This window comes from Dipodomys spectabilis, unplaced genomic scaffold (genome assembly GCF_019054845.1).
Source record: "Dipodomys spectabilis isolate Male_0828 unplaced genomic scaffold, ASM1905484v1 ptg000147l, whole genome shotgun sequence".
In the NCBI taxonomy this organism is placed as follows: domain Eukaryota; kingdom Metazoa; phylum Chordata; class Mammalia; order Rodentia; family Heteromyidae; genus Dipodomys; species Dipodomys spectabilis.
The window spans coordinates 9,532,532-9,558,949 of NW_024870824.1; the positions used below are offsets into that span (position 1 = coordinate 9,532,532).

General features: G+C 44.3%; 1 protein-coding gene across 8 annotated transcripts in view; it reads right to left on the bottom strand.

Annotated features, from left to right (window-relative positions):
- Window positions 1-26,418, bottom strand: part of Fgf1 (fibroblast growth factor 1) — a 112,744-nt gene that overhangs the window by 13,596 nt on the left and 72,730 nt on the right. For 6 of the 8 annotated variants that reach the window (XR_006149301.1, XM_042692170.1, XM_042692169.1 and 3 more), the window contains exons 2-3: window positions 19,107-19,318; window positions 4,498-4,601 (exon numbers count right to left, since the gene is read on the bottom strand). Coding sequence is in view for 7 of the 8 variants with exons in the window: in XM_042692170.1 (XP_042548104.1) it covers window positions 4,498-4,601; window positions 19,107-19,275 (273 nt within the window). In the remaining variant the exon portion in view is untranslated. Of the gene's footprint in view, window positions 1-4,497; window positions 4,602-19,106; window positions 19,319-24,668; window positions 24,814-25,393; window positions 25,466-26,418 lie in introns of those variants that run through there. The other 2 variants (XM_042692174.1, XM_042692172.1) reach the window with 2 other exon arrangements.

Sequence of the window (26,418 nt, forward strand, 5' to 3'; positions counted from 1 at the left end):
TGGGCATGATGATGCATTTATGTAATCTTAGCACTCCAGAGACTAAGGAGGGAGGATTTTGAGATCAAGGCCAACCCGAGCTGCAAAGGCAGATTTTGTCTAAAAAAAAATCATTAAAGAAGAAAACATAAAACCAAATAAAACTCAGAACCCACCATCTAAATATAGTCAACTATACTTTCTTCCTCCACTTCCTCTTCCTCTTTGAAGTCTTCTTTTGAGGTGCTGGGGATCAAACCTAGGGCCTTGCATGTGCTGGACAATCATTAGGTGACTGTTAACAGTTGTTGAACACTGCCTTCCCCTCATCTTTTTATGTACATGTACAGTAGATAAGGTTCTATGGATATGATTCCTAATATTATCAAAGTGGTATGGTGTATCTGCTCTTTTAATATTGGACAACCAACTTAAAAGACATACCCAATATTACTACCAAGAAAAATGCAAGTTAAAGAATTGTGTATTATGTGTTGACTATCATATCTTTCAAGATCAAAAAGAATTACAAGTCTGAGCCTCATGAGGACTCTTCTGTGCACTGTGGCTGAGATGTGGTAGAAACTCTCTGAGGGCAGTGTATGCATTTGTACCAAGATTTAAAACATGCCTCATCTTTGACCAAGTAAGTTCACTTCCAGGGTGTTACCCTTAGGACAAACTAGGAGCTAGATGAACCAGTGTAAATTCATGACAACTAATGGGAAGCAAGCTCTCTGCTGTAGCAAGGTGGCAGGTGGTGTGGACAAAGGATAATCCTTTTGTAGATTAAGCATAGCTGCAGGTCTATTAAGCTGACAACAGCCAGAACATTAAATAGTGCAGTCGTACCTACCAATCGGTAGTTTCCATATAGTTCACTTATCAGAGAATAGGGGAACTTGCTGTTTGTCCTGATTTTAGAATACATGTTCTGTATTATATATTATATATTAGTCTTCCTGTGATTTACTACATTTGACTGTGACTTTTTCAAGGCGCACGATCTCTATCATATCCCCAACCCCACACATGGCAGCAATGCCTTTTCCTGTGGTTTTCAGTCCTGGTGCTCAGAATTCTCATTCACATGAACCTGTTTATCCCATTAGGCTCTAAGTCCTACTGGAGTAAAAAAGAGATGGAATCATGGCGGCCTTACATTTACTCCTACAGAGCCTCACCAAGGTAAGTGCAAAGGAGTGAGTCCATTTGATTCTTTTGGTTGTTGTTTTGCTGGGGATGGAAGCAGGCTTCTGCTAGGCCAGAACTCTGCCCTAAACTTTTAGTTTTGTTAGTAAGAAACTCTGCAGCCGGAAGTCTCCTGCCTATTCATTTACAGTGAAGGGAAATGACACCTGGGTGAGACACTTCAGATCCTTGCTTGCAGAAGGAGATGGGATATAAATATACTATTAAATTGGATGAGTCTGCTGCGTCAGGAGGAAGTCAGACCAGACACGAATAGTCCACACACGCACGTTGTCAGGGTGGAAGGAGGGGGCTGGACTGTGTGGGTTGCTAGTCCCCTGTAGGGAGCTCACCCACAACACTCCCCCGTGGGCATCAGGCCTGCGTCCAGTGACGAAGGTGAGGACAGTCACAGTCCCCACCTGGTGTCTCTGTCACACCGCAGCAGCTGACACACAAGGTGGCTGAGTCATGGCTGAGTCGGCTAGCCAGCTCAGAGGTCCTTCAGCCAGGATTTGTCAGCACTTACTATGTGCTTGCTGCAGTGCTGTGGGCCTGGGCATCAGCTGTTGATTCAGCCTAGTGTAGCTGTTTTCTTTCTTATATTTAGTATGCTTTCTTTCAGTTACATAGGGGACATGTACTCACTGGAGAAAATCTACTTCCCCAGAGATAACTGTATTCATATTTTTATACAGACTTTCAATATTTCTCTTTCTTTCCTTCTTTCTTCCCTCCCTCCCACCCTCCCTCCCTCTCTCCCTTCTTTCCTTCCTTCCTTCCTTCCTTCTTCCTGTTTTTTTTTGGGGGGGGGGTTGAATTCAGAGCTTGCTTAGCTGGTAATCTACTCCTTGAGCTATGCCTTCTGCTCAGCTTTTTGCTGATTATTTTGGAGCCAGAGTCTCACAAACTTTTCTGCCCAGGTTGATGTCAAACCTTGATCGCCCAGATCTCAACCTTCTGAGTAGCTAGGATTATAGGCATAAAGCATTAATGGCTGGCCTCAACTTCTTTTTTATTTTTTTCTATTTGGCCTCAACTTTTTAATTAATTAATTAATAACATGCTTTATAGCTGGGCACTAGTGACTCATACCTGTTATCTTAGTTACTTGGGAGGCTGAGAATGAGAGGATTGTAGTTTGAGGTTAGGGCAGACAGTAAAGTTTGCAAGACTCCTTCTCAATCCTTAGCTAGGCTCAGAGGCTCACACCTGTCATTGTAACTTTATGGGAGACTGATAGGGAGAGAATCATGACTCCAGGTCAGCCCAGGCAGAAAAGTACCTCAGACATCATGTCAAGGGAAAGAAGTTGGGTATGGTGATGATTCTTGTCATCTCATCTGGTGCAGAAAGCAATCTAAGTGCATGCCTGGGCAGGAAGGAAGATCCTACCTTAAAAATAAACAGTATAAAAAAGACCTGGAGACATGGCTCAGCAGTAGACCCTAGCAAGTATGAGACCCTGGGTTAAAAACCCACGTACTACCAAAATGAAAACAAAAATCTCCTTTCCATATATCCTTTTCAAAGATTGTTAGACATAATATATTAAGATCACATTTTGGGTAAACGGCAATGGTGGCTGGGACTGTAGTGAGAAAGACTCCCTGGAGCCTTAAGGAAACGGCTTGGGGAGTTCAGCTTGAATATTTTCATGTAATTGTACGATCAGGTTAGGGTGAACCTTAGAATTGATTTTAAGGGAGAAAAGAGCTACCCAGGAAAATCCAGGGGTTCTAAGCAACTGGTTGGTCTTAGAGCCACCATCCCTGCAGCCTCTGGTGCACCAGACAGTGCTCCTGGCAAGCCCTGTGGGAGGCCATCACTGCCCATTGTATCCACATAGGTAGAGCTCCAAGTGGCGAGGGCCTTGCCAAAATGACAGCAGTATGAGATGCAGCTGCCAGTTTAAGACCGAATGACGGATGGGTTGGTTATTGGTTGATTTACGGACCACTTGGAAGAACTGCCTTAAAAAACCCCTCTGTTTTCTACTTAGCAGTCACTGCTCCAAGCCCCTTAAAGTCCCTGGCACTGGCAATATGAGAGGACTCTGCTGATTCCATCTCCTGACCCCTAGTGTTCAGTAGGTGGAACTGAACTGTGTTCCATCTAGGATTTCCCAGGCTGCCTTGTCCCTCGGCCATTGATCCAAGTGATACCTTTTGAGACTTCTCCATAAAAGGAGAGAAGGGGACAGTTTGGATTGGGTCATGAACTTCATCCTAAGCCTGTTATCAGCTGTTAGGATACAGAGAAGGGATCACTGGAATCCAGAAATAATTGTTAGTCCTGCATTTGTTGATTTCTACCCTCTCTCTAGTTAAATCTAGTCCTGGGGTTTGAACTGAAGGCTTTGTGTCTGCTAGGCAAACATTACCACTTGAGCCATACTGCCATCCCATTTTGTGTAGTTACTCCTTCCTATGTTTTCTGCGTAGCTAGGATCATAGGCATACATGACCATCTTATTGATTGAGATGGGTGGGGGGAGTCTTACTTTTTTCCCCAGCTAGCCTTGAGCCATGATCCCCTCCCCCTTCCTTTCACTTCTACCTCCTGAGTGGCTGGGATTACAGGCATGAGCCACCTTGTCTGGCCCTCCCGCATTAAATCTGTTAGTAGAAATAGCAAGGGGGCAAAATCAGACTTCCTCTTTTTCTGGTCTTTTCTTACAAAGGTTAAGATATACTGAGTCAAACCTAAATAAAGCACTGACATGGAGAAAGACTGAGCAGGCAATGTGGAGAGCTTTTGCTCCTGAGGAAACAATGAAATACTTCTCATTAGGGCTCATTATATCCCTTCTAGTACCTAAAACAGTGCTTAGATGCAGGAAATATTTGATGCATGTTGAATTTGGTGGGTAAACTTTTTTATCTTTTTAAAGCGATCCAAGTCCTCCCAGAATAGAAGGGATTATTTTCAAACTTTTTTTGCCTAGCATATAAACTATTTGACTCCAAGACTCTTGCAATTTTTATGAAAAGGATCAAAGCACACATGTAGTAGTTTCGAGAAGGATTTGGAATGAATGAAGATTAGGTATTCTGAAATGAGGGCCCAATGAAGTATCAAAACATCAATCAATGTTTCCTCTCTGTCTCCAAGATAATATGCTCTGAGTATTTCCAGAGAGTACCCCAAGAAACTCTTTTATGTTCATGCTGAAAATAAGGCAAAGAAAATAAGGTAGGAATCCTACTGGAAAAAATAACAAACAGAGACTAATTGATGGTTTGTAGTTTGCATCATTCAGTGTAACAAGATTTCTGGAAACCTCAAACTTTGGCTCTGTCTGGAGGCAGGTCGGTTCATACTTACTGAGCCGTATAAAAGCCCGTCGGCATCCATGGCCAAGTACTGGCCAGTCTCGGTGCTCTTTATATAGACCTCCCCCACGCTTTCCGCACTCAGTTGCAGCTGAACTGGAATAAAAATAACACAGGCAAAAGTAAATAAACACCACGCTTTTACTGATAGAGTCCAGCAGCCACGACAGTTGGCCATGGAAAATTCTGCTCATTCGTTTCACACAGCTTCAGGATGAGCCTCCAATGAATCAAAACATAGAAAATAGAGTCTCTTTTTCTTTGCCCTCCAAAGAAAGCTGTCCAAGAGGAATTATGTTCCTGAGAGGAGAAGAAACTCTGACTGTCTCATCCATCTGTCCATCCTGTTTATTACAAAGCCACCCCTTGTGTGCCTGCCCAGGATCTCTCCCCCCGCCCCTCTTTGCTGGGGAAAAATAATCATGGGAGGAAGTATCCCTCATTTCCTTGGCTGTGTCAGCCCCAGCCATCTTAGGGTGCTGTGGAGCAGGCAGCTGGCCAGTTTGCTGTATGTTCTACTTAGTGTTTGGCTTGCTCTGTGCATCGGGGAAGACACCGTGTGGCCTGTGCCTTCTAGACATGGGAGAGACTTACTGACAGATTGCTGTTCTTTAAAATCTGAGATTGTCCCAGACAGAAGTTCTTGGGGACCTAGATTACTGTCTATGAGATGGAGAGAATTTACCCACAAGGCAGTTCCGTGAATGTCCAACCTCTGGTCCAGACAGCACTGTATTACCAGGTTTCCTGGACAGGCAACTATGAATTGTTCTCAACCAGAGGCCACCTTGTCCCCAGGGAACATCTGGCAATGTCTGGGAACAGTTTGGGTTGTCACAACTGGTCAGTAGTGGAGGGTACTACTGGCATCTAGTGGACAGAGTCCAGGGCTGCTGCAGAATGCCCCATAATGCATGGAGCAGCCCCTCAACAAAGAAGCATTCATTCCAAGGAGTCTGCCATCTAGGTTGAGAAACCTGGAGACTGATGGCAAGAACTGTGAGCTCCACTGGGCCCAAGCCTAACATTTGCATGGTTGATACTCCCAGGATGCTTTGCCCAGTGCTGGATGCATAACTAGGTCAAGCTTCAGTTGATAGTTATCCTTTTTCCGCATTCATCCTCTGGAGGGAGGTGATTGATGGAATCAGGATTAATTCTGGACTCTTCTAGACAGTTTGTTTTGTCATGGATGGTCATAACCACCAATAGAATTAGAAGTGAAATCTAGATGGGGAACATAGGCAATGTCTAAGGTACTGGGAAGACAGGAGACTTCTTTGCTTTTCTGGAGTCAGCTTACCAAAGGCAAAGGGGCCTGGTGGGCAGGATCACAGGGCTTTGGTTGGCAGGTCTACATCACTCATGGCCATCTTCTTTCTCCCCCGTCTCCTCCTCTTTCCTTTTTTCTCTCTCATTAGAACTTGAACCCAGAGCTTCTTGCTTGCTATACAGATGCTACACTGCCGAGCCTTGCCTTAAGCTCTGAATGTCATTTCTTAGAACAGGAAATCCACGTGCATGTTTCAGACTTGGAAACAGTATGGAGAGCAAAATGTCTTCCTCTCCTGCTCCCATTCTTACTATTTGGCAGATTGATATTGAACATCAGGAGCAGATAAGATACTGTCCCTTCCTCTCTCCCCCTCCCCGCCAGACACATTTGTCCTTGAGAAGGATGGGCAGAACAGGAGCAAACAGGAGCCCATCAGGATACATTTTATGTGGATCTTTCTAGAGAGCTTTTATGCATATGTGGCCAAATACACACCATCCCTCCTCTTTTATACCCATGATGGGGTATTCCAATGATATACCAATGACAGGAAATGCGGTTCAAATGGTTCAATGGTAGAACATCCACCTAACAAGCATGAGGTCCTAAGTTCAAACCCAAGTTCTTCCCCTCCCCCCCAAAGAGATATACCAATAATAACCTGCTATTCAAATAGTTCTACATCTTGATTTTTAGTTTTTAGTTTTAGTTTTGTCCCAAGAACTATTTACACCAGTTAAATTGTGTTGCATTATCTGGTTATGCCACAACCATTTAATCACTTCCTCCTAGACATGCCAGTGTTCTCAGTCTCATTTCCCTTTGTCTCCTCATTGTCTGATTATTCCCGTAGGTGAGACATAGTTCCATCACCCTTGTGAAGGCCCACTGCTCTGGTCCTCGGAAATCTTCTGTAGAGACACAGGACCTCTTTAACTTCCTGTAGTAAGTGGAATTTGTTGACTTTATAAGAAGGTAGGAAGCTGCTCATCTCTTTTCTGACTGGTCTCTCCATCTTCACTTAGCTCTGAGAGTATGGTCATGAGAGAACTGCTGGCAGAGTATCCATCAGGAGCTGAGTTCTGCCCTTTCCAGCCTCAATCACACCAATCAAATCACACCACTTACCTACTCTATTCTACCTGTTTTAGCTCTTCAACACACATCAAACTCTGCCCCAGGATCGTTGCACATGCTATGTCCTCTGGCACCTTCTTCCTCCAGATATTCACCAGGTTGGTTCTCTTCCTCCTCTAGGCCTCAGCCTGGATATCAGTGCTTGTGATCCCCCTTCCCCACCACTGCCCCTGCCAACTCCCTGCCTGTTCCTTGCATCTCTCTCTTTCTCGGCCCCTTGCTTGTTTTTCCTATGGCATTCAACATACAACGGTTTTATTCTTTAGAGGTTTACTCACTTATGATTTTTGTCCCTAGGAAGCAGAGAGGAGAGCAAGGACAGGGATCTTTGTCTGTTCTGTTTCCCCCTGACTGCGGCTCCTCACACAGTGCCCTGCACAAAGGGGCCAGGCCGTATTTGGATAAATGTTAGATGTCAGTGTTTGTTGGGTGATGTTAGGCTAATATTGGCAGAGATGATTCTCTTGGTATTCATCAGTAAGCTGTTCTCTCTCAATCATGTTTCCATTAGTGATCTGTGGCACAGAATAAGATGGGACTCAAGTGGGAACTGTAAACTTTAGACTGAGCCAGGCAACCTTGGCCAGACTGCTTAATCTCTCAGCCACAGGCTCTTCGTTGGTACAAGGGGAGGTAATGGCTTCTTTCTCCATCAGTTCTTTCCTGACCCAATAGCTTCTGAAATGAGATACACTGAACAGCAAGGCTACATGCCCAGAATCGTGTTTTCTGCAGTGCTGTCACATGGATAAACTTTAATATGTGAGCTGAAGGCTCACATATTTCATGATTCCACTTGCCTGAAAGGTATAAAATAAGCAAATCTCTAAATATAGCAAGTAGATAGCCAGGCTGGGTGGAAAGGAGGTGGCAGAATTGTGATAGAGAGGTGTGGGGTTTCTTTTGGAAAGTAGTCTATAATTGATTATAGAAAGAAACAGTTGTACAACCCTGTTAAGAAAAGTTGTAGTGGGCACCGGGTGGCTCAAACCTGTAATCCTAGCTACTCAAGAGGCTGCAATATGAGGACTGTGGTTCAAAGCCTGCATAAACAAGAAAGCCTGTGAGGGCTGGGAAGGTGTCTCAGTGGTAGAGCACTTGTCTTGCATGCATGAGGCCCTGGGTTCGATTCCTCAGCACCACATAAGCAAAAAGAAAAAAGCCAGAAGTGGCGCTGTGGCTCAAGTGGTAGAGTGCTAGCCTTGAGCTGAAGAGCTGAGGGACAGCGCCCAGGCCCAGAGTTCAGACCCCACGACCGGACCCTCCCCACAAAAAAAAGAAAGCCTGTGAAACTCTTTATCTCCAATGACCACCAGAAAACAGAAGTAGTGCTGTGTCTCAAAGTGGTAGAGCGCTAGTCTTGAGTGAAGAAGCTCAGGAACAATGCCCAGGCCCTGAGTTCAAGCCCTAGGACTGACAAAAAAAAAGTTGTGAGGGGAGTGGAGGAATGTTCAAATGGTAGAGTACCAGCTTTGAGCAAAAAAAAAAAGCTAAGCAAGAGCCCAAAGCCCTGAGTTCAAGTTCCAGTACCAACACAAAAAAGAAAGAGAAAGAGGAGGGAAGAAAGGAAATAAAAAAGAAAAGCTGTGAGGACACCCCCCCCCCCCCAAGTAGATCACATACTTTATTTTTATTTTTATTTTTTTGGGTCCAGTCGTGGGGCCTGAACTCTGGGCCTGGGTGCTGTCCCTCAGCTCTTCAGCTCAAGGTTAGCGCTCTACCACTTGAGCCACAGCACCACTTCCAGCTTTTTTCTTTTTGCTTATGTGGTGCTGAGGAATTGAACCCAGGGCCTCAGGCATGCAAGGCAAGCGCTCTACTACTGAGCCACCTTCCCAGCCCGATCACATACTTTAAATGGGTGAATCATATTGTGCATGAATTCTTTCTCAATAAAGCTGTTTTAAATGTCTTGCATTTTTATTGGACTTAAGGGATTTTTTGAGAACTTTCATATATATATATATATCAAGTGTAATTCTCTATTTAGATGTGACCAAAGGAAGAGAGAAACCATTTACTGATCACTTACATGTTCCTAGCATCATGCTGATTTCTGCCTTGGTATAAAAGAAGTTAATTTTAAAAAGCAGGAATGAACAATTTTACCTGTATATTAGCTGCATAATCGTAGAGCAAGTTATCCACCCTTCATTTCCTTTTCAATAAAAATAATAGTTGGAGGATTAAAAGAAAATGACTAGTGGCCAGTGCAATCCTGTCATTTTCTTTGTGCAAATGGGACCTTGTCTGCTCTTCACCAAGTCCCCTGCACAGGTGGCACCAGCTCCAAGCTATAGGGGAGGAACTAAAATTTGGTGAAAACTTGTTTTAGTCAAATCAGAATAATCCTGACCCAAGCCAAGGGTGAGTTCTCTCAGTACCTTCTCTTTTCTTTCCTATACATGACCTCTTGGGCTCTAGTTATGGGATAGATTGGCCCAAAGCCATACTCTCCTACTTAGAAACTAGATGTGTTCAAGATGGTGGGCGGTCCTCCAGGATCCCATTTGAAGCCATGGAACAAGTGAGGTTAGTGCCTGGGATTTTTCCTCCCACCTACTGTAGTCCCATATAGGCATTTAGTCAAATGTGTTCTGAGTACCACAGAAATATAATGGACAGGTCCTTTTAGGTAGAGAAGGAAGATGTTTTTGGAAAGCTTTTGGTCTCCTGGTTCATTTCTGATCTGTCTCCTTTGGTCACATACATGTGTTAAGAAGAGTTGACTTGTCCCCAGAGTCCAGTTACTGCTGTGGAAAGGCCTCACAGGTAAATGAGCTGAGGGCCTGCCTGACACCAGGGTTGCTGCTCTGGTGAGAGTTTGTCTCAAGAGTTTCCTCTGTAAATATTATTTCTCCAGGATGTCCAAGTTTCATAGCTCATTTTCACTGGATTTCTTTCTGGCTACATTCCCTGAGCATATATCCTCCTGCAAGCAGGGCTGGCAGGCAGAAGCACGCCTGGCATGAGCTGCTCATGTAGAGAAGTAGGTTTTCAACTGTCTGTGTGACTTCATGCCAGTCCTTCAGGCCTGTATCCTTTTGCAGCTGTGTCTCAGGAAGAACAAGGAAGGAGAGAGCCTGGGAAAGGGGCCTTAAGGGTGTGTGTTTGTGGCTGGGGATGAGGGGGGTGTTGGTTGCAACAGTTCAGCTTAGCCCTTCCTCTTTTAGCAGGGCAGGACCTGCTGAGGGCTCATGGGTAGGGAGACTGACATATGAGCCCACAAATGATAAAATAATAGAAAAACAAGACACCCCCGTCCCTGCTTGATTCTGAGCATAAGTAAACAAAAGTACAAAACCTATAATAAAAACATTCTTTCTCTTCCCTTCCCTCCCTTTCTCCCCCCCCTCTTCTGTCTCTTCTCACCCTTCATTTTTGTTTTTTATTTCAAAGAAAATCAGATGATAACATGCAGGAAAAATATTGGTGGGAAAATATAATAAACCCTTGATGAAAATGGTATAAAAAAAGCACGAACCAAGTTTTATAGCTCCTTCTTATAGGCTTGCTTTCTGGCTAAGTTTCCTACACATAGATTTTGCAAGCAGGACATAGCTCATGAATATGTATGTAATAAAATACGCAACTGTATTAGGTTCATATGGACTAGGATTGGAGACAAGGAAGGAGGGAATGTCTTCTTCATCCTCAGGCTTTATTTCTTTAAATCCAATTCAATTCTGAGACTAGTTCTGGGTAATGGAGTTACTGGTGTTTGCTAGTCTTTGGTCTGTATCTAGTACACATTTTAACATTTACATATTCATGAGCTGTGCACGTTGTTTGTGGGCTTGATTTGGTTTTGTTTTAGCTTTTTTTTAAAAAATAAACTTTTCATCAGAGATTTACCATTTTCCACAATTCTCCTTCCTGCCTTTCTGGTGGGGTAGTAACACTTAGAAACACTTCCTGCCTTTCTGGGGTGGTAGTGACACTTAGAAACAGCCAGGACCCTCACTTCATCCCTTGTGACTCCTGAGATGTTCTGTGACTCAGCTTGGTTTGGCTTCAAGCTGCATCCAGACCCACATTTAAGTATCCCTACTGCTGGGTGTTCTTGGAATCCAGGAGTCCTGGGGAGGTAGGTTGGGGTGGGGTCTCAAAAGCAGCAGCACTTTCTCCTCTTAGCCCCTCCCAACACCTTGCCAGGTCATCCCCCGGGGCAAGGGTGGAAAGGATTTTCTGAATTCCTTATGGGAGCCCCAGGACTGCTGTCTGTGAGCAGAGACAGTGATTTACACTTCCCAAAGAGGAGAGGCAAGTTCTTGCTGAAAATGAGACAAGTCCTCAGTTCCTGAGGTCCTTCTTTTCGCAAGTTTTGAAATGGGGCCAGTGGCTTTTGACTTAACAGACTGGAACTCAAGCTTTGAAAAGGTACTGTAACCCAGTTGCCAGTGGTTCATGCCTGTAATCTTAGCTACTCAGGAAATGGAGATCTGAGAAAGATAGTTCAAAGTCAGCCCAAGCAGCAAAGCTATTAAGACTCTCATCTCCAATTAACCACCAAAAATCCAGAAGTATTCTATTAAGTGAAGCAAGCCAGACCCACGGAAACACAGGCTGTATGGTTTCCCTCATTTGTAATAACTAGAATATGACTAGGATATTCTTAGTAGAGGATCATAATAGCTCAATAGCTAGGTGCATATAACCAAATAAAATGAAGCTAATCAAAATGCACTCTAAGAAATGGAAGCAAGGGCTGGGAAGGTGGCTCAGTGGTAGAGCGCTTGCCTTGCATGCTCAAGGCCCTGGGTTCGATTCCTCAGCACCACATAAGCAAAAAGAAAAAAGCTGGAAGTGGCGCTGTGGCTCAAGTGGTAGAGCGCTAGCCTTGAGCTGAAGAGCTGAGGGACAGCGCCCAGGCCCAGAGTTCAGACCCCACTACCGGACCCAAAAAAAAAAAAAAGAAATGGAAGCAAGAGGTTGTTATCATGTATTGTTTACCGTTCTTCCTCACCCCCCTTTTTGGTTTATGCCCTGTTGTCCCTGTTTTTTATATCTGTACCGTAGGTCTTGTACATATGTTTATCTGATTTGAGGAAGGGAAGGGTAATCACAGAAACAGCAGAACAAGGGGTGAACAAATATAACGTTGACACTCACTAGACACTTTGTTAAAAATGAACTTTACAACTTGATGGGGGGAGACTTGGGGGAGGGAGAGCAGGAGAAAATGAGGGAGGGAAAAGAAATGTACTCATTACCTTACTTATGTAACTGGAACCTCTCTGTACATCACCTTTACAATAAAAAAATAAAATGCATGCTCAAAAACAAAACAAAACACAAAAATAAAATCCAGAAGTAGATGAGTATGGCTTCAGCGGTAGAGCATTAGGCCTTGAGCAAAAGAACTGTAGGGCAGTATCCAGATCCTGAGTTCAAGTCCAGTACTCTAGTGGTAGATAGAAATCTCTCAGAGAAATTGAAAAAGTATTGTAAGATATACTTGCAGAGGGGTAGAAGCATTTGCTTGGTAGATTTGTGACCCTAAGGATCTCCAGTAGAATCTAGAGTCCTATTCTCACCCTTTTCCCCCTCAGTTCCAGGGCTTCATTCTTATTAAGCTTAAGCTCTAGCATTAAGGCATTTCTGCTATATCCACAGGTAAATTTTGTCATTTTTTAAGGAACACACTAGGGTATATTGGATCGAGAATATATCAGAATCAATGATCAAAAAACTTGAAGTGTGTGAATTCACCTTTGTGACTTGTAATCCTTCCTCCCTTGTCCTGTGTTTATTTTTGGACCTTCCTCACCCCCATTCCGTCATGGGCTTTTGTGTACTTTGGGCATTTCTGTAAGGGAGCCTAACACTTTGGAGGGGACCCACCTGGCTGCAAGTCTACATCTACTTTCTCCTTTGTTTTACAAGGTTCCACTGGATCTTTGTGGTCGTTTGTGCACAAGAAGGCATGTGATCCTTCACTTTCCAAGAAGAAAAATCCACGCGCCTGCAGCCTGTGCGGGCTGAGAGAAGTGAACTTGGGGCACTGAGCCTGTGTGTGAGTCCGGGGAATGTGTACAGCTAGGGTTACAGTTCAGGTGGGACAGCTAAGAGGGTGGCTGTACCCAGAAGCCTGTCTTACCCACTCCGTCCCCGGACAGGCTGCAGAGATTATAAACCAGGGGTTATTCTGGGCTGGAGACTTCCCGTCCTTGGCCCTGTTTACCCAAAGTGAGGTCAGCCTCGTACAGAACTCAGGGAGGTTGTTTTATGCCAGTGGCATTTATAATTAACACGGAACCACCAGCCAGGCTCTGCCAAACATTGAAGAAAGACAGAGAAGAGGAAAACGTGGATTTGAGGGAATATAAATATATTTCATTGCTTTGGAATGTGTACACTCCACACACGCATACATATACGTGGAAGACTTTTCTTAAAACTTATAAAAGTATCTGATATTTTTTACATATGAAAAGGTAAATTTTTGATTTAGTCCAGAGTTTGAGGAGCTCTTTGTCAAATGAGGTAGGAGAAAGGGACAGCAGGCAAACACAGCACAGGCAACTGAGTTAGTTAGTTCCCTGCCCTGCAGGGAAATGTGGCTCTGTCCACTGTGGGCATTTTGAAAGCCCTGTCCACTTTGAGCCCCAGCTGATAGGGAACCTATCAGGTACCTGATAGGTACCTTTGCTATTCATGTTGAGTCAGAACAAACCAGTCTGCTCACCCCCAAAACAATGTATTGTTCTTCATGGGAGAACAATCTGCCCTGGATTCAGGGCTACAAAGCAGGATCCCTTTGATGAACAACTCCTTGAGTATTTTTAGGATGTGGCTGCATGTTACAATAGTTGATTGGCATACATTTTGCCCAAGAATGTTTCCATTGGTGTGCCCGGGAGCCCAGGAACTGTGGGTTCAGAAGGAGGCTGCAGGCTGGAGATGTTTGGGAACATTTATATCATTAGCCGCTTGAGGCTATTCTAGTGATTAATCCCATTGAGGACTAAGTCTGGTGACTCCCACTCCCTGCTTCACCAGGGAGGGAACTCCCACAGAAAGTGGAATCAAACCCAGAGCTTCATCTCCACATTGCTAGAGAAGTTAGATGGGTTAGGGCTTGCTGCGGGAGAGACAGGGAACATGGTGGCTCTGTGCCAAGCCCATAGAGAGTTCCGAGATTGTTCCAGAGAAGCTGGGGAAAAGTCCCCCACAAGCGAGCAAGCATAGCATTAGTTTAATTGAACAGGGTGGAAAAAGATCCGGTTCAATGGAAGGGATGATGATGATGATGATGGTGATGATGAATGTCATTTTTGAGCACTCCTGTCCGGCAGCATGTTAAGCCCTTTTACAAATATTATCACATTTCACATATCTACTTTCCTACAAGATGTTATAATGTGTAAAATGAGGAAATGGAGGTATACAGAGAAGGAGCAGCTGTCCCAAGGAGACAAGGAACTAGTAAGTGGCAGGGATAGGTCCTATGCCTGCATCCTTCTGACCTACACATCAGGCTGCGGGGCACCAACACGTTCAGTTAATGGGGTGGAACCATTGTCATTGCGTCATTGTTGAGGGTAGGGTGAGATACGGAGAGAGGACCTTCCTATGGAAACAGAAGCGCTGCTGTGGCCATTCGGTCCCCACAAGGAGTGGGGGGGATCCCTGGTAGTTTCAGTGTTCTCAAAGTGATGGTTGTTGAGGAAATGAGAGTCTGGCACAATGCTGGGACACATCAGTGCTCAATGGGTATTCCTCAGCCATATTGTTGAGGTTCAATTTATGGGCCACCAATACAATTCAGTCACTTATCAAATGAAGGCTTATCTGGCATTCTACCAAGTGACAGGTCACATGCTGGACATAGAATTGCAGGGTTGAGCATTAAGAGCAAGATCCTTGTCCTCCAGCAGTTCAGTGCAAGAGAAAACCACTGAATAATCACAGAAATAAGTGCAACAATCGAATGGCACAGAGTATCAGAAGGTTTTCCAGGTACTCCTCCTCACACGCTGAGTCCCATGGGTCCTGTCATCATTCCCAGGACCCGCCCTCTCACAGTGACATGCACATTCATCGCTCAGGACTAGTGGTCTACTGTCACAAAATGCACCCCAGGCCCTGGACTCTGCAGCTCTCCTTGTATGCCACTGACAGCACCATGAGTTTTCACAGCCTGTGTGGGTAATGGCCCACAGCTGGGGCTTAACATGTGGTGGACAGGCCAGTCATCTCTATGGGCAGTAATTCCCACTGGTGGACACATTTCACACAGGTCTTTTTTGGAGTGCCTGGTCCACAAGTATCTCCCAGAGGCTGATGCCCCAATAAAATTCTTGGAAACTCACTTTTATAGGGGGTAGAAAGGAAAATTTTGAAAAACATCCTCATTTTTCCTATAATAGATCAACTAGTTTGAGGGCAAAGAGACACTGTAAAAACGAGTTGTTTTTACCTTGTGGAGATCTAAGCTATACATTTTTTTTTTTATTTAGCTAAATATCATAGTGGATTTTAGGACTCCTGAAGGAAGTTTTAGAGTGTGACTTTCTACTTAGGTCATGCTTGGACTAATGATAAAGCAACAGAGCCATCATTTTTCCAGACTGTGCATACAGATCACACTGTCCATGCTTGGACATGTCTGGACCCTTGAGGTCCAGAAGGACTGTGGCAATACCAATACTGGACAGAAGAGGGCAATATACGCTCAGGGAGTATGTTCTGCCCAGGACACTGCTCACTGGCAGCATCTTAACAAATGTTTTTCAGCCTTTTGAGGCAGACAGGGTAATGAAACCAAGTCTTGGTAAGATTAAAAGATTGGAAGAGTCATTGGCTGGGTGACTTGGTGCTACTTTTGTAGAGCAGTTCATGCAAAGGTGAAAGTGTCACAGCAGGTGTGACCCTAAATCTAGGGTGTTTGCCTTTACCTACCCCACTTTGAGTTCTGTTATTCCCCGCTTAGTTCCTAAGTAATCAAATAATAGGTTACCATGAATGGTTGCAGAGAAGGTCTGGATTAAAGCCCAGATTTGGACCTCTGCCCTTCCTGGGCACAGTGAAGACAAGGGATATGCTTTAATATCATATTTCATTTCCATGTGTTACAGTAACTATATGGAAATATGTTATAATTGTTCTTTTTTTTTTTTTTTTTTGGTCGGCCGTGGGGCTTGAACTCTGGGCCTGGGCGCTGTCCCTCAGCTCTTCAGCTCAAGGCGAGCGCTCTACCTACCACTTGAGCCACAGTGCCACTTCCGGTTTTTCTGGTGGTTATTGGAGATAGGAGTCTCACAGTCTCTCCTGCCCGGGCTGGCTTTGAACTGCGATCCTCAGATCTCAGCCTCCTGAGTAGCTAGGATTACAGGCGTGAGCCACCGGCGCCCGGCTGTTCTTTTTTTTTTGGGTCCGGTCGTGGGGCCTAAACTCTGGGCCTGGGCACTGTCCCTCAGCTCTTCAGCTTAAGGCTAGCGCTCTGCCACTTGAGCCATAGCACCCCTTCTGGCTTTTTGATTTTTGCTTATGTGGTGCTGAGGAATCAAACCCAGGGCCTCATGCATGCAAGGCAAGTGCTCTACTACTGAGCCACCTTCCCAGCCCCTATAATTGTTCTTTTTGGCAGTACTAGTGTTTGAAGTTAGGGCTTTGAATTTGCTGGGTAAGTACTATACCATTTGAGCCATGCCCTATCTCTTTTTGCTTTAATTTGTTTTTCAAGTGGGGAATCTCATTTTGCACCGTGATCCTCCTATCCCCTGAGTAGCTGGGATCATAGGTGTGTGCCACCACACTCAGCCTGACTATATAGAAAACTTGAGGATCACAGCAATTAACCATGTGCTGAGCAGTTACTGTTGGACCAGGCTGGCGCTGTGCAAAGGGCTTTCACTTTTTATTATCTCACTCAATCCTTCCAAGCAACCCGAGGCATGTAATACTATTCATATTTTACAAGTAGGAAAATTAAGGCCAGAAAGATTTGATAAGTTACCTAAGTTCACTTGGCAAGCAGCTTAGTATCACTCAGATGCCTACATCTTTACCCACACTCCTGCAGCTACACCACGCTGCAATTTCAAGGATTCCTGGCATCTTAAATCAGGCAACCAAATCTATAGCAGACCTCAGGAGCTGTCCCAGTCTTATGCACCCAGATCCAGTGTGCAATGTCGTGATGGAATGGCAACAATGAAGGAATGTGGCATTTGTATAGAAATCCCAATAATTTTAGTATCTTATTTCCCTGGAGTTTAAGGTTTCTCAGAAGAACCAGCTTAGAGCTGGAAGCATAGCTCAGTAGTAGAGTGTCTTCTAGCCAGCCCAAAGCCCAGTGTTCAAACCCCAGTCAGTATTGTCCAGAAGAAGAGGAGGAAGAAGAGGAGAGAGGAGCAGAAGTAGCAGCATCAACTTAGTCTCAGGGAATATGTCACCAAGGTTGACTTTCCTCTTGGATCCTCGAACCTAGAACATTCTCCCATTGATTCAGAAAATTGATCAAACGTATTAGAAATATTTACAACTCTGAAAATTTAAAGCTTGTTCCCCTGTGTTGTGTAAGCAGACACATAAGTTGGGAATCATGTCACACACACAGCGGGCTAAGACCACTTATTTACAGTTAATATTGTTTGTGCTGGATGTTCTAAGTAGAATCTACTTTGTAATGTAATTTTAATGTGTTTTTCATTGAGTCAAAAGCAAAAAAGTAAAAAGTAAAAAGGAGGCTAAGCTCTTAGCTACTCAGGAGGCTGAGATCTGAGTATCACAATTTAAGCCAGCCCAAGCAGAAAAGTACATAAGACTTCAATTAACCAGCAAAAAAAAAAAAAAAAAAAAAAAAAAAGCCAGCATAGTGCTGTAATTCAACTGTTAGAGCACTACCCTTCATCTTAGAGAAAATACGCAGGCCCTGAGTTCAAGTCCCAAGACACATGCACACATGCATTCACACACACACACACACACACACACACACACACACACACACACACACACACACACACACACACATGCAGGAGACTTATTTTGAAAACAATCAAAACAAAGCCAGGTAAACAAACCTTGCAACTGCCAGCTCAGCCTTTCTGCTCACCCCTAGGTCTGCATGATGGGCAGTAGCAGAAGAGGAGAAAAGGGCAATGTTACCTGCTCCATAAATGTTAACATCCATCCCAGTTACCTGTGCATTTGAGCATCATTGTCCAATCCTGTAACCTTTGCTACACAGCCCAGGACTGAGCATAGAAGCCATCCTGTCAAAGCCAGTGATTGACATTTTCCATCTTCAAGCCAGTCCATGGAAGCTCACTTCCTGCCTGTGTCCTCTCTTCTGAGTTCATCCCACTTCTTGTGATTTTTGATACATTGAACTCTTGAAATTGCCCCCCTTCTAAGTGTGGGCCAGATCTGACTTTTGGCTTTTCTACTACACACAATGGCTTAATGGCACTCAGAGAATATCTGAAACATTGTGGTAGGACACAGAGTCCAAATATCAAAGGTACATCCTATACCAGAGGTACTGGTTAGAAGGAAGAGGTCTCTACACTTGATCAAAGCCATACCTCCAGTTCAGCAGTGTGTTAGGAGCCAGACTGCACGGAAAGCCAGCCTTTGGCTCAGTGGCCCCCCTGCCTGGCCTCCCTAGGGTCTGGAGAATGAGTTTACCCCTCCTATTTATCCACAGCCATGCCTGCCTGATTATGTGGAGGAGAAAGCTGCGTAGTTTATGATGTGTAAGACTGCGGTTATGGACTAGGATTTTGCATATCAAGCCCAGTGGAAAGAAACCTAACTTGGAGAGTCTAAGCTGAAACTGAGCAACCCCCCTCCTTCTCCCTCCCACCCTCCTCCATCTTTGTGCAGGATTTACCATCCCTGCCTTCCTGGCTCTTCCCATCATGGATCCAGCCAGCCAAATCTTTCATTAGTTACAGAAACTCAGAGGGAAAACAATGCAACAACTAAACACTGGCAGCCAGTCATGGCAGGTCAGCAGAAAACCCCTTTAAGACCTGCGATAGTTAAGCGGTAACCCGCAGCAAGCTGGTTTCCAAACCCAGGCCCTTGGCACATAGATGTTGCCTGATCTCTGATTGTATCTTGGCTGTGTAGAGCCTTGGAGAAGCCAGTCCCAGTCCTGAGCTGCCCAGCCTCCTCCCATGCTTGACTAAGGAAGACCCAGAAAGGGGAAGGGGACAATTCAGATGGCTGCTTACTGTGCTGGTCGCTCCTGTCCCTTGTCCCGTCCACTGTGCCATCTGGGAGGATCCTCAGGAAGTGGCCTCCGTTGCTGCAGTAGAGGAGTTTGGGTTTCTTGTAGTTCCCGTGAGGCAGGTTAAACCTCTCCGTCAGAGCTGTGAAGGTTGTGATTTCCCCTTCAGCCATGGCTCAGCAGTGGCTGGCGGCAGGGGTGACGATGTTCTCAAGACTGTAAGAAATTACACAGGCTTGTAGAAGATTTTTTTTTTTCCAGCAAAGGCGTGACAGACACTTTGTAGAAGAGAAGGCCCTCTTAGGCACAGTGTTCCTGGTTGACTGCCCAGGTGATGCACAGTGAATGCCCCTGTGAGGTGGTGGTGGGTAGGGAAGCATGGTCCTTGGTATGGGAGGGGTTGCGAGACATTTCTCTTTTCCTAATTGGTCACAGCTTTGGACTAAGTGGTACATTTTTTTTAGAACTTCAGATTGAATCATTTGGCCAACAGGGAGAGAAAAAAAATCATGTTTTGCTCCCTCCTTCTGGTCCCTACACATCCTCAAATTAAACACCAAAGTGGCTCTAAAATAACACCCAGGGTCTGGCTGAAACCCACAGAAGCCAAGAGACCAGCACTGAGGGACTGCCCTCCACCCTCACACTGTTTTGACTAGGGACTGCCAGGCCTGGGCACAGCAGAGAGCCCAGATGACCTGGACAGGCGGTTACCTGTGAGCAAAATTCACAGTAGGGATAAGTATGGACCAGATATCTGGGGTGAATGAGGAGGTGTAGAGCCTGAACTGGAGAAGGAGGCAGAGAAGCATCTTGGGAGGAGTTTTAAAGGGCAAACACAATGCCAAAGGAAACTGTATGAGTCAGATCATTGTGCCAACTGCACCTGGATCCTGCTTGTTCCATGGCCTCTCACAGTCCTCATACCTCATACCACCTGTCCTGGTGCACCGGCCATTTTCATCCTAATATGAGGCTTTTTTTTTTTTAAAGTGAGAGGGTTTTATTTATTTCAAGATTTTGTGCTCGCTAGGAAGCACTCTATGCTTAAACCATGCCTCCAGTTCAGTGTTTTGCTGGTTGTTTTTATTTATTTTTTGGGTCCGGTCATGGGGCCTAAACTCTGGGCCTGGGCGCCGTCCCTCAGCTCTTCAGCTAAAGGCTAGCGCTCTACCACTTGAGCCACAGCTCCACTTCCGGCTTTTTTCTTCTTGCTTATGTGGTGCTGAGGAATCGAACCCAGGGCCTCATGCATACAAGGCAAGCACTGTACCACTGAGCCACCTTCCCAGCCCTGCTGGTTGTTTTTGGGATAGAGTCTAGCAAACTTTTCTGTCAAGGATGGCCTCAAACCATGATCCTCCAGAACTCAGCCTTTTGAATCTCCAGGGTGACAAGCATGAGCCACTGGCATTGGCATGTCTTTTAACCTGCAAACTACTGTATTATATATTATATATTATGATCCTCTAACCCTGTATATACCACTGTATATGCATTTATATTACTAGTGTAAAATTGTACTATCATCTCTAAGTTTATAAAAATTAAATCTAATGGATGTTAGAATGTTAAGGCATGTACTTGCCCACCATTTAGTTGAAGAAAGGGCAGGTGACTACGAAATCTGGAAAAGAAAGATACCAAAAAGAGAACAGGAAGCTAATATGAAGACTTTACCTTGGAGTGAGTAGCTATTAATTGTACATAGGGATTATCAAGTGGATTTATCATCAAAATGGTCATCAGCATCAACATGTTCTGGACTTGTAAGATAACACCTTATCCTTTAACTTGGTTATGAATACTGCATTTCAAAAATCTCTATATATATAAAGGATAAATCCAAAGTCAATGGCTAGAAGTAGTAGAGCTAAGCCTCACAGTGGGTCTGTGGACCCAAAGCTCTCATTTGCCTTTAACTGGTGAAAGGTGAAGGGATTTGTGGGTACTGAAATACTGGGAGGAACCTGCGATTTGTGCCCATTGCCTCAAATAGTCTCTCACTTGTGATCTAAATGCTGGTGGCTTCCACCAACAGCTTCTGCCCCTGGCCCTGCCATCCTTGCAGTGAGACACCAAACCTCCCAGGAGAAACCCATCCCTCCCTCACACAGACCACGCAATCCCTGTGTTCCCTGTTGGAGGCTCCTGTCCAGGCCTACCCTGGAACAGCCTAGTGAGCAGCACTCACAGGAAGCTCATTCACAAATCATGCCACCACTCTGGATACAAGGATTGGAATGCACATTGGAAGCCTCTATTCATTGTATCTGCTTCTGGCATCTGAATCTTTCTGGCACCTTATTTCCAAGCTATAGCCACCCAGGCTTGTCACTGGACTCAGTTTCAGCTACTGGTTGAGAACCCGACTTCCAGGGATCTACAAAACAAGTTTCACTTATACTCTACAAACTGTATTTAAAGCCAAAGAGTACGATAGTGCTCATAGTCATGCATATGACTAGGCCATGCAGCCTGGACGTCATCTTTGGGCAGCCCTCACCAGCTAAATGACCTTGGCCAGTGCTGAGTAGATACCACAGAACATCCTGCACTTGTTCAGGTCATAGTTTTGTTCTCTGCCTGCTCCCCCATGTAAGACGACCAGACATGGGAGTGACTGAACTCTTATGAACCCTTCAGTTCATATTTGTACCGATAAAACTGAGCCACAGTCTAAGTCCAAAAAAGAAATCTGATATCAGTATGGCACTGGTAGCTATGGGAGGGGTTTTATGGATCAGCCAAAACCCCACGGGCATGAAATGCCCCCTTAAAAAAATTATTTACAGTTGACCTAAATTTGAGCAGTGGTTGGTCCAAAGCTCTTTGCCAGTCCTTTGTTAATTAAAGGACAGGAGTAAAGGAAGTGTATGACATGATAAAACCACGAGACAGCAGCCATCGCAAGTCCTTGAGCATTTACACAAATTGCTCTAATGAATGAATCCATTAACAAAGTGAAGTCAGGCATTAAGCACAGCGGAAGTTTATGAGCTCTGCTTCTCATTACTGTTTTCTGTTTATGGGCATCAGGGGAGGAGATTATTTGTGTGGTGGGGGACAGAGTTCAAGCCCTATAGACAGCAGGTCATTGTTATGGCATCAAGGCCAGCTTGTGGAGATTTGGGGCAATGGGGAGATTTTAAGAAAAGCCAGAGGAGTTTCTTGATGTGTCAGTGACAGCAAAATGAGAGGAACACACGAACGTGCAGGAGTGGTGCAGGAAGTACACACTCATACTCCTCCTCAGGAATCCCAGTCACTTTTCAATGTGCAGCATCACACAACTTCAGCACAGTCCTGACTGTGTGCCTATTGGCTCTGGGAAAGTGCCGGGGTCCCTTCCTCAGTAACCTTTCCTCTAATGATCTCCACTTTACCTACTGCCTCAGGGTTTTCGAAAGGGTTAAATGACCATGAGAGTTACATAAGAATTTGAAAGGTGTCGCATGTGGTGCAGTTGCTCCTGTTGAACTCCTTGAAGCCTGGTCTGGTATCTCTAGGTCAGTGGTGGTTAAATGATTTGTTTAAGATGATTTTTCAACTGATGTGAAAATAGTTTCTCATGTCCTCCTATTCATTCAAATTAGACATTAGAAATTAGCCAAGACAGGAGACTGCAATGCTTGGTAAGAAATGTATGCATTATCCTGCCCATGTAATTGTAACCCCTCTGTACAGTATGTTCTCAAATAAAATAAAATAAAATTAAAAAAAAAAAAGAAATTAGCCAAGACCCTCCTTACAGTAGTCAAGCCACAAACAAAGCAGAGAAGATGACAGAGAAGAAGGTAAACAGTGTGTATATAAGAGTGATTTCAGGTTAGTTTTTCAGACTCGGTTCTCAGCTCATCAGTAGTGATTGAAGTGACACTGCTATTTCTGGGAGACATTTGTGACTTAAGTGCACAGAAAAGATGGCTATAAAAGTCAAGGGAAAGCAGACACTGACATTTATTTTTGACCTCTGTCTCTTAGGTGATACAGAACACTTGCCCAGATGGGCATTTTGAAAGGTATGTAACACTACCAAAGTCAAATGTGTGGGGTCTGTTAAGGCAGTAATCGGATGTATATATAAAGCAAAACTCAGATCTAAGCCCTTCTCCCTGTCTCTATAAAGCCATCCATCACTCAAAACTCTTAATTCTTCCTCAGAGACATAGTTAACAGTAAAATAAACAACAGAATGCATCAGTTCCAAACTAGCAAGTAGTAAGGCTGAGGGAGATGAACTGGAATTAGTAGAACAGTTTTTATTTATCCAAAGTAACCAGAATAGGGAGATGAAGCATAGAAAAAAGAAAGTGCTGCTGAAAAGTAGGAAATTAACCCAAATAAGTTTGTAATTGCAGTAAGGGAAAAATGGCAAATTTTTTGCTAGATTTTTAAAAATTCCATCTAGACTCTGATTATAGGAGATATATTTAAAATGCAAGGTTACAGAAAGGTTAAAAGTTAAAGGTTAAAAAGTAACCCAGTCCAGGAAATGGAAACAAGAGGGTTTTTTTTTCTTTGTTGCTGCTTTCATTTTCTTTCTTTTTTGTCTTGTTTGTTTATCTGTCTTTGGGAGGGTCAGGGGTGGCATAGAAATGGAGGGATAAAGGGTAAATAAATGCAGCAGTGATACTCATTAGACACTATTTTGAAAAGGAACTATATAACTTATGGGGGGTGGGGTCATAGGAGGAAAAATCTGAAAGAGTATGAGGGAAGGGGTGACACTGTCCAAAAAGCAATCTACTCTTTACCTAACTTATATAACTGTAACCTCCTCTGTGCATCACCTTTATAATAACAGTAAAAGAATTTTAAAAAAAAGTAACCCAGGTCCAGTGAGGTGCATCTGTAGTCCCAGCTACACAGAGAGCAGAAGCAGGAAGATTGCTTGAGTCCAAGAGTTGGAGGTTAGACAACAGAGTGAAACCTTGTCTCAATGAGAAAAATGGACAACAAATGAATGATAATAAAAATAATTAAACATTGCCATGGCTATATTAATACCAGATGAAATAACTCTTAGGCTAAAAGAATGATTAAATAGAAAAGGACTAGTACATCATGAAAAACAGAAAAATCCAAAAGAAGGATATAAAATTTTCAACCATGTATACACCCAGTAACATAGCCTGAAATACCTAAGATACAGATGGACAAATATATCTCCATACAGTTGACAAATACCTAAAGAGGAGTTGTCAAATGTCTGATGACGGCAGGAGATTTTCATACATCTGTCTTAAATGGTAAAGCGAACAGAAAATGTCAATGAGGTGGTAGGAGATTGAACTTCACAGCCAGCAAGTTTAACTGAATAAATGTGTAAGAAGACCAGCACCCAACAAAAACACAAACTCCATTCTGCTCAAGAATTCATGATACATTTATCAAAATCCTCCAAGGCAAAACTCGACCCAGTAGAAATAGCGTCATTCTGACTGTTCTTTGAAGAACCCATTCCTATCTTGCCAGGTGGCCACCATGCCCCTTCATATCTCCTGAAACCTTCCTGTCCCCTCCCTCCTCACTGCTGCCCTGGTGTCACCTGAGCCCTGCTCACCTGGGATCTACAGCCGGGCAGGGCAGGCTCTTCTCTTCTCCCTGACCAGATCTGTGGGTTTCGGCTTGCCTTCAGGATAAATACTAAAACTCCTACCATGACCAGTGAGGTTTTTACCATCTGTCTCTGTCTCTGTTACCTTTTCTCTTAGTGGCCTCTTCTTACCTAACCGCCCTTTCTTATTCACACAGTAACCCTGGTTACTACCTCCCAGCCCCGCCCTGTCTCCTCCACCCGCTGTAGCTGGGCTAAGTCATCCTTACCCTCCAATAATTCAGCTCAGATATTTTCTCTTCCAGAAAGCCCTATTTGGACACATTCTCCACCTCTGGTCTGCTCACACCCCTCCACACCGCACGCACACACACACACACACACACACACACACACACACACACACACACACACACACACACACACACACACACACACACATACACACCAGTTCAGCCTTTGCTTTCCTTGTGCCTCTTGGGGTGCTGGTGCAAATGCTACCTGCATTCCTCTGCCTAGACCACCCATGGCTCCCCACTGCCCTGGATTAAAGACTGGAGCCTTGCCGTGGTCTGTGGGACTTCAGAGGCCCAGCCCTTGCTTCTACCCTCACCTCATTTCCCACCAAGTCCCCTCTCCAAGCTGGGGTGCTCCCTTCCGCTCTAAGATGCTCTCTCACGCTTCCCATTGTCTGGAGCTCTACCCTTCCTCTTTCCCTCTGCCCTGCCCACCTGGTTAGTTACTTTTTTTGATTAAATCTTCATTCCATTGTCAATTCCTGAAGAAAGCCTTTCCAGACTCCCCATAATTAGGTCAGGTTCCTCCAGTTCTCATAGGACCATTAACATATCTTCTGAGTCCTTACATCAGTCTTTAATTACACATTCATTCCTGTGATTATTTAATTAATGTCTCTCTTCGTGACTAGATGGTTAGCTCCATGGTAGTAGCTAATCTGTCTTGCTCACCATGGTATCCAGTACTTGGCAAAATGCCTGGCACCTAATGGGCACTTGGCAAATATTTGTTGAGTGAGTGAGTGAATGTAATTTAACTGCGTTTGACTGTCTCCTTCATTAGTCTCAGAGGCCCTGGGACAGCAGTTCTGTCGTTAGCACTTGTCAAATGCCTAAACATCATTACTATTCTCCACTTGTTTGTTGATTGACTCCCACAGGTCAATCTCTTCTTAGGGGATTCCAGTGGGAACATGTTATCAAGAGATCTAATTGGAAGGAGCATCCTATAGGTTTAACAGAGGAGCTCAGACAAGAGTCTTCCATGTATTTTAATTGTATTCGGATTGTTCTGGAACCCCTCCCTTTGATTAATAGCAGACCCAAACCCTTGTTTCCATCTGTAACAAATATTTCCTTAATTCTTAAAAAGTGCTATAACAATTAAGGATCTCAGAAAGGAAAAGATGAGAACCTTCAGTCTCCTCTGATTTTCTTATCTGACTAAGAGTTTTAGAGCCTGGAAAAAAAAATTCCCAAGTTTTGTTGTTTCTATCAGGGAGCCGCGTCAGGCTGACAGGAACCTACCTCACACCCTTTGGTGAAGGAGACTTTGGCTGAAGACAGAGAGACGCTGTGCTCTTTGCTGTCTGTGTTTCTCTGGCTCTGCCCTCAGTGCTCTGAGATTGGGTCTGAAGCAAGCAAGCGGCCTGGCTGGCTCAGGCTGGTAGATCCCCCTGCTGCCCCATGCCAGTTCTATTCCATGAGCTGAAGTTTATTTTCTAAAGTGGGTGACAAAC